The sequence below is a fragment of the Drosophila arizonae genome, chromosome X (genome assembly GCF_054131065.1).
Source record: "Drosophila arizonae isolate 15081-1271.41 chromosome X, UAZ_ARI_1.0, whole genome shotgun sequence".
NCBI lineage: Eukaryota > Metazoa > Arthropoda > Insecta > Diptera > Drosophilidae > Drosophila > Drosophila arizonae.
This window is the reverse complement of record NC_142927.1, coordinates 22,255,948-22,266,976: the sequence shown is the minus strand read 5'-3', so window position 1 is coordinate 22,266,976 and position 11,029 is coordinate 22,255,948. Positions and strand designations below refer to the sequence as shown.

Below are 11,029 nucleotides of genomic sequence, written 5' to 3'. Positions count from 1 at the left end.
ACACGGCCAGGAAGCTGAAGATGTAGCTGTAGCTGAAACTGAGACTGGCCTGGCCTGGCCTGGCCTGCCTGTCCGTTCGATTGCAATCAATAAACGGCTTAGCCACAGCGGCAGCAGCATAATATTCAAATATTTTTGTTGCAGGTCCGGTCTATAATCCATTTGTGTGTCAACACTTGGCCCTGGTCAGCAGAACATGAGCAGCAGCAGCAGCAGCAGAGGCAGCGGCAGCAGCAGCAGCAGCGGCTGTCTAGCTAAAACTTGCCATTTGGCAGAGTTTGGCAGCTTCCGTTTTTGGCTGCGCTAATCCCCGGGCCGCAAAGGTGCCACTAAGCGCCCTAAACGGAGCTTGGCTTAATACGCGGCTCAACAAGCCAACGGCATTAAAAAGTAAATTTGCGTAAAGCCGCTCGCAACAATGCGAGGATTACGGCTCACATAGATGGCCACAATGAGCCACTGAGTGGCTGAGTGGCTGAGTGGCTGAGCAGCGACAAGTGCAGGCCAAGTGACTGACTGAGCGCTTACTTTGTGGGCTGCTTAGCCCGGCTAAACGGCGGCTCAGCACCACACACTGGCCAAAGTTCATTGAGTTAGTTGGCTCAGATCAACTAAGCTAAGCGGCCAGCCACAATGCATCGATGGCCCATTGATGCTGCCTGGTCTCCGGCCAAGGCCAGCAATCACCTGCTCTGCCCTGCGCAATCGCAGGTAGGCAGGTGGAGGCATTGGACAGTAACTGCAACTGCAACTGCAGCTCTGACTCTGACTCTGACTGCGACTCCATGCAGCTGCCTCTCCCGCCGGCTGCGCGTGCTGGGCGAGAAGTGCTAATAGTTTGACGCCGCTGCCTAAGGATCATAAAAACCTTCGCAGCACAATTGGGCAGGGGCGGGCGCTGCTCGGCAGCCATAAAGACAAACGATCCCCGGACCCCACATAAACACACACAAAAGCCGAATCGATCATAAAGCCAGCCAGAGCGAGCCAAACTCGAAGTGGATGCCAAGGAGCAAATGAATTGCTTGCACTTTTCAATCGCTCGTTATGGTATTTATATAATAATAGACTGTAAATATATATGTACACAGTTTTTGTATATAAATATATTTACTGTCTGCTCTATTTGTAGTAACGTCAAGTATTCATTGCATCAATTGACTTGATGAAAGACTTGACTTGAAAGGGCAAATTGTTCAACACGAATTGCATTCAATAATTAATTAAACATATCTCATTTCGTATACATATATATATTCTTTATAGATCTACATAATATCTGCTCCATATGCATAATTTATTGCTTTGAATTGCTTCTACTTCTGTAATTTTCAAGCAGATATTGTACTCAATAATAAATGAAATATACACTAATATAAGTATTAAATATATATAAAATATACACTAATATATATATATATAAATTATACACTAATGTCCAATTCAATAATATCAAATATAAAGATTATAAATAACAAATTTATAGAGATTAGCAATAATAAACGAATATATTAATGATCATTAATATTAATTATTAATGATTAAAGATATTAATTATTATATACATATATTAACACATACATATGAAATATATATTTTCGGCTTTTATGTTTTCAATCTCAAACGCAAATAAAATATGTAATATTATTAAAATACATAAAATTACTTTTTCATTACATTGTCAATTTTAGACTTGTTGAAATGAAACCCAAAAATATAAATTTAAAGGTCTTATAAAAAAACAGAAAATATCAAAAGTCCCCATTAAGGACCAAAATGAATATTCAATTTAATAATAAACTACATAATCGTATATAATAAAATATAACTGATATCTTTCGAGCACTTTCGATAAGTTTCCATGGGCAACATGAAATATATGTACATTGATTAAGCACATACCTATCTTATATGCTGACTGCCTCAGCTGGCAGCCTAGAACTATGTTGAAGGAATATTTTAATAGATTTCCTTTGCAATTCATTTACATCTATTTTATTCAAAAATTTAATTATAAATTATTTGCTCTAAAAATATATCAACAATGAGGAACATAAACCGTTCAATATATACTAATAGAAAGCTCAAGTCTTTAAATCATACTATTTGGCAAGGCTTCCACAAAATATTTGTACCTATTTTCTTAAATTTTTTAAAGTATTTTTTATATGAATTTATTGAAATTAAAAATTTGATATGGGCTTTCCCCTTCCATTTATGTCCTGATGCCATCGCAAATGTTTATTTTAAATGCATGTAACAGCCTGAAGTAAGTAGGCGTGGCAGAGCCCAAAAAGTATATACATTATTCTAGATCTTCCCATGCACGTCTATCGCTGAGATCTCGTCAACTACAAATGCTGGAGACTTGAAATTTGACGTGCCTAATCATGTATAGCATACACAGCACGAGTTTATTTTAAATTTTCGATAGCTCATCAGATTTTTATTATATCAATAATAATCGTGATTTGAATACTTTGAAAGCTAGAAACTTCAGATTTACTGTATAAGTATTGTTTAGGCACATAGATGTAATTTTTAGATTACCCCTTCAGCCCAACTTCCAAAAGAAGGTTTTTAAATAGTAATTTTAAATTTTTTTCTGTTTCATTCTCTTTCATTATTATAGCTGAAATTTAAAATATTAAAACATTGACTTTGTTTTTGTTTTTGTTTTTAATATTTGCATTTATTATTTGCTTTCTGTCGCAGCTTATCGTAACATGTTTTCATATGATCATAAAGAGTGTGCGTGTGTGTATGTATGTTTGAGCTTATCTATTTACAACTTTAAATACTTAAATACTAGAAAAAAAATTGGGGTCAGAAACTAACTAAGCATTATGCGACTATATCACAGTTAAACAAGACCTAGAGCTAAAAAAAAAAAAAGTGAATTGGGACCGATGCATAAAATCTACTTGAAAATTGTATAATTTAACTTACGAAACTAACTAACTAAAAAAAAATTATAGAGATTGAGAAAACAGTTAATAATACTTTCGAGCTGGTGTTGGATGTCGTATTGGTGTGTGTGTGTGTGTGTGTGTGTGCGGGGTGGGGCAGTTGCGCATATGTGACTAGAACGGCAACTGCTGAGCGGATGCTCGGCGGGGTCAGGTCAGGGAGAGGGGGGATAAGGCTAGGGGCTGGTGGAGCTGGACGACTTACGTATATGCGAACTTTACACTTAATCCGAGATAATATGTGCTAGCTGCTTCAATAAATAATAATACTTTAGAGAGAGATGGTGAGAGAGAGCGAGAGCGAGAGAGAGAGAGAGAGGGAGCAAAAGAAACTTGTTTGCAAACTCCATCAAATAATTTACTTAAACTAGGCGAGCTAAGGGTTGCATATACATAATATTATGATTATGGAGTTTTCACGTGCGCAGCACGCGGCGCAGGTGTCGCTGCTGCTGTGTAGCAGCGTTCGCTGCTGACGGTGACGTTGACGTTGACGCTGACGCTGACGCTGAAGCTGACGCGGACGTAGACGCTGACGCTGACGCTGACGTTGATGCGGATAATGTTGCTGTTGCTGTTGCAGTTGCAGTTGCTGCATGCGGCTGCTGTCGCTTGCCACGCCGCCCCCTCACGCCTCTAACCGCATCGATTATCGGCTTGGACACCTCATTGAACTCACGGCGATTGCCAGCGATGGCCGGCGCCAGCTGCTGTCGCTGTTGCTCCACTTGATGCCACTGGCGCTGCCGCTGTCGCTGAAGATGTTGCTGCTGCTGTTGCTGTTGCTGCAGCTGTTGCTGCTGCTGCCTTTTCTGCTGCTGCTGCTGCTGCTGCTGCTGGTGTTGCTGTTGGTGGTGTTGATGGTGGTGGTGGTGGTGGTGGTGCGGGCGCTGTCGTTGGCGCTGCTCCAGCGGCTTCTGCTGCTCGCGCTCCCGTTTGCTGTGGCGCCGCATCAGCTGCCACATGGTGCGCAGAAACTCATAGTAATGATGCTTCACGAATCGCATGTCCATGGCGTCGGCCTCGCCAATGGCCGCCGCTGCAGCGGCCGCTGCTGCCGTTTCGGTGGTTGTCTCCGCCGCAGCCGCAGCCGCCACCGCAGCCAGCGCCCAGGCACCGGTGCGAGTTTTGCTGCGCAGCTTCAGCCGCTTGTTCATGTCGTGGCGCGAGACGTGCTTCTGGCGTCGCTGCTTGGCGGCAGCGGCGCCGGCACGGCCCGGAGCCAGCGGCGGATAGGTGCGATTCACGGCTGTCTCCAGCTCGCAGAGCATGCTGCGCGAGCTGAGCAACAGCTTCTTCAGCTCCTTGGCCACGTTCGACTCCCGCTTCAGGTACTGCCGGTCCCAGTTGATCTGGACGCGGCGCAAATAGGCGAAGCTAGCCACATAGGTTTGCATGTTGCGGTACCAGCGCTTGAGGGCGATCTGCAAAGAGGAGCAGCAGAGAGGGGGAGCAAGAGAGAGAGAGAGAGAGGGAGACATTAGTGAGCTACTTAATAAAAAAGATATGCATAGAGATAGATATACAAAGAGAGAGAGAGAGAGAGGTAGATATACATACCGTTGAGTTTGGCTTCAGCTTGGGCAGAAATTTGTAATTGTATTTGTGCAGCGACCACATGTGCATGTCTCTGATGTCGATGCCACTGTGATCCTCGGTGCTGTTCAGCTCATGGTACTCCGTGCCGGCGGCGCGCTTCAATTGATTGAAGATCTAAGAGAGAGAGACAGAGAGAGAGAGAGAGAGAGAGAGGGGGAGAGCGAGAGAGAGGGGGAGCGGGTGAGTGAGGAGTTGGAGCTTAATCTGGAGCTGCGCTAGTTACCTGCTTGGGCCGCTGGGCGCGGTTGCGCTCTGTGGCCGAGGGTGTGTGGTAGGAGCCGCCGCAGGGATTGATCCACTCAGGAGCCGTCGTATTCTCGTTGTAGTTGCGATAATCGTACCAGCTGCTGTTCCGCTTGCGATGCCGCTTCCTTTGGCTGGAAGCGGGCACAACGGGCGCTGTGGCGAGGGCCATGTGAATGTTGACGCTGCCGGTGGCTGTGGTGTGGGTCGTGTGGGTGGTGCTGCGGCTATTGTTGCTGCCGCTGTTGTTGCTGCCACTGTTGTTGTTGTTGTTATTGTCGTTGCTGCTACTGCTGGTGGTGGTGGTGGTGGTGCTGTGACTGCTCCTGCTGCTGCTGCTGCCGGTTGTGGTGGTGGTGGTGGTGCTGCTGGTGGTGCTGGCGCCTTCGATGACAGTCAAGCCGCCGCTGGCCGTGGCCATGGCCAGTGTGGCATGCAGATGAACAAAGTGAAGCAGCAGCAGTGGCAACAGCAGATTGGACCACATATCCGCATTGTCCTGCCGCGCAATGCGCTGAAGCCGTTGCCTAATGCGGGGCGTTGTCCTTGTGGTTGCCGTTGGCGATGCCGTCTTGGTGCCTTTAACTTTGGTTGCAGCGCAATGGCAACCAACTATAGATAGATGACGATATATATTATATTATATATATATGATATTATTGGTTGTTCATAGATATGCATATATGCACTCGTATGCATATACATATAGATAGATACATATGTATATGTATATATACATACACACATACATATATCTAATAATCTATATATATATATATATATATATATATATATATATATATATGGTTAGATAGATAGTGGATCTTCTAGTTGATTTTCTCTTATATTTTTCTTTTCTTTTCTTTGATTTTATTTTTGTTAATTTTTTTTTTTTTTTTTTAGTTTTGTTCTTCTTTTTGTTGCGTTATCGATTTGTATGAATAGATATATATATATATATATATATATTCGAGAATTTGACGATTAGCCGATTTTGTTGGGAACTTTTGATCGTGTGTGTTCAATGGGCCGAAACGGAGGGAAACAGAGCTGAATTGAGGTGCCAAAGTGCAGAAGCGTTTGTAACAGTAAATGCCAGAAAGCAAAAATAATATGTATATAAATGTTTATATATACTTATGTGGATGTTCGGCAAAAGCCAAAAAGAACGAGAAAAAGGAAAAAAAAAGGAAACACACACACAATGAATATCAGGTGATTAACATGGCAGGAATTATTGTCGCCGGGTCAGAATCTATTGGAACAGGACGCTTCAATTTTAAGAAATTTCTTTTCAGTTTTTTTTTTCTTTTGCTTTTGTTGTTATTTTATTTAATTTTAATTTTGTTTTTTTTTTTTTTTTTTTTTTTTTTTTGAGGGGGTGTTGTCTGGGTTGCTCTTCGTTCAACAGTGCGGATGCAACAGCAATGCAACTTGCTTGTCTCTCAAAAATTTTGTTAAAATTTGTAACATTTTTTATTTTTTTATTTAGGTTTTTTGGGGGGTTTTTGGGTTTTTTTTGTGCGTTCAAAATGTTCCGCTTTTTCGATTTTTTAGATTTTACGAAAAACAACAACTTTGAATTTTTATAGATATAACAGTTAACTCAATTCTCTCAATTTGAACAAGACTATGATGTATGACAGATCAAAGGCTACGGAATGAACTGGAACTTCAACTGAGTTTCAACTGTTTCACATTTGCAGCAAACAAAAAATTCAACAAAAAAACGAAAAACGACGAGAACGCACAAAGTGAGGAAAAACCGTGTGGCGCATGCGCAGTTGCCCTTCTTGGCGAATCTCATTGAAAAGGAAAATTATACGAAAATCGACTTGAAGTTCAATTCAATCAATAAATACTTCAAATATATATGAGCATTTCAATTAAATTAATTATAGATGTATTAAAAATAGTAATAAAACAAAACTAATACACACACCGCATTATAGTCCGAAAAAAAAACAGGAACACAAAGTTCGCCGGGCTAAATTGTTATTAACAATTTGCAGTTAGATCCAGTTGTTGTTTCTTTTTTTTAAATGTTTTTGTTGTTGTTTTTTAAATACACGAAATGCACTTGAAGAAAAAAGTTGATAGTTTGGTGAGACTGCAGAACACTTCTCGCGGACACTACTGTTCACGTCCAGGCACAAAACCGAACTGAACCAAAAGTTGCGCTAAATTCGACCAGCTTTCTTTGTTGAGCAGCAGCAGCAGCACAGGCAGCAGCGGCAGCGGCAGCGGCAGAGGCAGCAGCGGCTGCGGCTGCGACCAGACACCAGAGACTCGATAACCGAAACCGAAGCGACCGACGCGACGTCAGTCAGAGACAGAGCCAAAAGACCATGTGAAAAACGAACGGTACGTAAAAGAAAACTGAAGACTGAAGACCCGGGCCAGGCCGGGTCGAGAGTCGGGTCGGGCCTCTGACTCTGCGGCTCTCTATGTATGCCTGTGTGTGGTTGTGTGTGCGTGAGCTGCGCTGCCTGCCAGTCCCAGTCCATTTCCATTTGTCTGCCTGCCTGTCAGGCCTGATCGAGTGTTGTCTGGACCTGCCCCGCTCTTCGTTACCAATGACTGTGCCTGTGCACATACCTGATATACATCCTCTACACGCACGCACACACGCACAGACTCACACAGGCACACACACACACACAGCTCTTGGACCGTACACCAAGAGAAGGCAGACCAACCAGCTAGTCGAGCATTTTTAAGCCGGTCCCTGTTCGGTCACTCGTCTCTCTCGCTCCCTCCCTCTCTTTCTCTGTGTGCGTGTGTGTGTCGCCATCGCTGTGTCGGTAGGCAACAGGCTCACTTGCGGCTTATCCAATGAGAAGATTTCACTCAAAGCGCACTCATAGAAATCAATCTACCTGACCGTACGCCTGCCCCAAGGCAACAGCTACCTCTCACTCACTCGCTCTCCCTCTCTCTCACTCTCACTCTCTCTCTCTCTGTCTTACTCCCTGTAATGCTGCTCACTCTCTTGAACTTTCTTTCTCCTTCTAGAAGACATGGCTCTATCTCTTCACGACCTTGGCTTGCCAAGTTAGCCAAGCCCTGACAGGGCCAAAAGCCAATTTACCTGTCTATAGGCCACTGGAGCCTGGACGCCCCAAAGTATGCTCACTCTTCTCAGTCTTGCCATAATATTATGCATGCCTCAGGGTACTTCCTTTTCTTCTAGTAAACTCATCAAATTGGGAGGTCCAGTGGTATTGAAGTATATAAATATCATTTGTAATTGAAGATCTGCAAAAAAATTAGAATTTCAATTGAAATCAGAATTTCAATCAATATACATATATACATAACCTTGCATGCTTGATCCTTGGGTTAGTTAATCTTTGTATGGGTCCAGTTATCCGTAATTAACGATCATATACAAAATTTTTATTGAAGATCTGCAGAAAAATCTTCAGTTTTAATTATGAAATACTATGCATAAGTCCTTGATCCTTCCTTAGGTTCATTTAAACCCGAAGGAATTGAATATTATTTAAGAACGAAAATGATATAAAAATGAAATAATATATATATTTCATATATTGATTAAGAGATTTATATATATACATATAAGTACATATATATATTTATATGTATTTTTTAGAACATCGTTTTATATTGTTTTTAAGTATTTTATAATGTTATATTAAATTTATTATTTAATTATTATTATTGGTTTTCTATAAAAATAAATCATTTATCTAATATGCCAACATTATAAAATACTTGAAAACTATATTAAATTATCATATTAACAAAGTACATACAAATACATATGTATTATTATATAAACCAATTATTTGTGTTGAAAATTTTAAATCTATTAAAAATTTGCTTTTACACTTTAAATATCTGTACATTATTTTGGAATGAATGTTCAAATATTTAAAACTTTTTTGGAAATAATATACAAATATTTAAACATTTTTAAATTAATTTATAAAATTCTATAGAATTAATATAACAGTATTTGGATAGGTATAGAAATATTGCATAATGCTTATACAAATATTTCAAAATTTTTTAAATTTTATAAATAATTCTTTAAATTATAAATTTGTCTTAAACTATTTTATAATGAATATGAATATTAATACATTTTTTAATTATATTTGGAAATACTTTTAAATTTTGAAAGAATGTATATAAATACATACTTTAAAATATTTAAATCTATTTTAGAGTTAATTTACAAATATTTAAAATGGGTAAAATTATTTTAGACAAAATACACAAATATTAAAAATATTATTTTAAAAAATTATAATTAATATATATAAATATTTGAATATATTTTATATTATGCTGGAATTAATTCGTTTAATTAGAATTGATAAAGCAATATTGAAAAAAGAAAAAAAAAAAAAATGTTTGTGCCTGTATTGACATTACTAACAGTTCTATTAATTTATTATTATTAATCTGTACTAAATATGTTATATACTCACCTTTATAGATGTATACATTTATAGTATTGATCGATAAATATATATTATTTACAGTCAAAGTATATAGGAATTAGAAAATATGCAGATGGGCAGATAGAGAATATAGATGTATATACAGATAGATTTATGCAGATAATCTTTATTCTCTATCTAGAGAATATAGATATATATACAGATAGATTTATACAGATAATCTTCATTCTCTATCTACCCATCTACATATTTTTATCCCATATAATTCTATCTACCTATCTATCTATCGATCGATGCTTTATGCTATCTATCTATATATAAATCTAGATCTTATAAGCCATCTATAGATTTATCTACTCGTCTTCATATTTCACTATTATACACATATGCTTTATGTTTATATCTCAATATATCTCTACTATATGCTATAACATTTGAACAGTAAATACAATAAGTTCACTCAGTTTGCTTGTAAGAGTCTAGCACTTTGCAGAGTACCGTTAAGAGTTAAGATTGAAGACACGTGCTTGGCTGCAATAGAGACGAGATTCGTTTGCTTGAAGTCGCGATACCGCCTCGCGGCGTTGTACTCAACTCACCTTGGCCTCATTCTCACGAATCAACTGTTTTTAGCGCACTGATGACATCGAGACATCGATTTGCATATTTATATAGACTATAGACGGATCTGAGCAGCTGACCAGTTGGTCCCAGGCTCAGCTGCAGTTGGCGGCAGGTCAATCGCTCAATCGGTCGCATCGATTGGGTAAATGATGTTTGTTGTTACCTAAAGCGACTGCCCCATGCTCGGCCTTTATAAGGGACGGGCGTTACCTGGCCTCGATTGCTGGGCGGTCGCCTAATCAAAACTGACCTGACTCGAGGTATGAGGTATGAGCCATACTCCATCTCTATTCCATCCAGGCCGGCTCTCACACACAGTTGTTTGTGTTTGTTTGCCTGTCTGCGAAGTGGGACAATTGACGAGCTAATTAAATTTAGTTGCAGCATTGTATTGTTTCTTTGACTTTGTTACAAAATTATGGCCACATTGTTTGGCCGAACAGCTGTACGGGCCATGGCCGCCGGCCGCCGGCAGTCGGCAGTCGGCATAGAGAGTCCTGCGTCTAACCGTAAGTGCAATTGTTGACTGGGCCGCGCAGCAGCAGCAGCAGCAGGAAGCAGCCGTGTCTCGCAGCGGGGTCACTCGCCTTGATTTTCGCCGCGCGCCACACCGAACGACGGCACGGCCCAGGACTCGACTCGACTCGACTCGACACGCACACATCCACGCACAGGCAGCATCCTTTGTATGCCATCCCATGGGATGTGCATCCACATACACCCACACACACACACACACACACACCCACACACACACACGCATACATATATCTCTATCTAGCTATCTATATCTTGCGCTTGTATCTTGTAGCTGTATCTGACCAATTCGCACCAAACAACTTCATCTACATGGACAACAAACACGATTATTGCATTGATGAGCTCCTGCTGCTGCTGTCTGCATACACAGAGTGCGCAGGCGCGGCAGGACGCCTCGTCGAAAGGATCCGACCAACGGCTGCTGCCACCGGCACATAGTCCGTGTCCCATGCCCATGCCAATGCCCATTCCCATTCCCATTTCTATTCCCATTGCTATTCCCACTCCCATTCGCATTCTCTTTTGCCGTGCTGACCTCGCTCACACTGTGTTTTAGTTGCGATTCGTTCTGGACAACAAAATATTTTGCTACAAAATTGAGTTGTTCTGTGCGGTCCCCGG

At 40.7% G+C, this 11,029-nt stretch overlaps 1 protein-coding gene across 8 annotated transcripts; it reads right to left on the bottom strand.

Moving 5' to 3' along the window:
* Positions 1-2,762: 2,762 nt before the first annotated feature.
* Positions 2,763-10,223, bottom strand: upd1 (unpaired 1). 8 transcript variants are annotated; one of them, XM_089474071.1, is made up of 6 exons: positions 9,272-10,223; positions 7,903-8,221; positions 6,752-6,890; positions 4,792-5,423; positions 4,530-4,682; positions 2,763-4,393 (listed from the first exon to the last, which is right to left on the bottom strand). In XM_089474071.1, exons 3-6 carry the CDS (start codon positions 6,756-6,758, stop codon positions 3,386-3,388), a joined length of 1,800 nt encoding a protein of 599 aa, XP_089330197.1. In that variant the 5' UTR covers positions 6,759-6,890; positions 7,903-8,221; positions 9,272-10,223; the 3' UTR covers positions 2,763-3,385. The 8 variants fall into 8 exon arrangements, with proteins under 8 accessions (XP_089330197.1, XP_089330193.1, XP_089330194.1 ...); XM_089474067.1 differs by having other exon boundaries at positions 6,752-8,069; positions 8,133-8,221; XM_089474068.1 differs by having other exon boundaries at positions 6,752-8,221; positions 9,272-9,775; positions 9,844-10,223.
* Positions 10,224-11,029: the final 806 nt, after the last annotated feature.

What these genes read in the sequence shown, in the direction of transcription:
- upd1 (XM_089474071.1), bottom strand. An exon ending in GCGCCCAGCGGCCCAAGCAG is followed by an intron (nt 4,683 to 4,791) that starts GTAACTAGCGCA and finishes TCTCTCTCTTAG; the next exon opens with ATCTTCAATCAATTGAAGCG. An exon ending in AGCTGAAGCCAAACTCAACG is followed by an intron (nt 4,394 to 4,529) that starts GTATGTATATCT and finishes TCCTCTTTGCAG; the next exon opens with ATCGCCCTCAAGCGCTGGTA.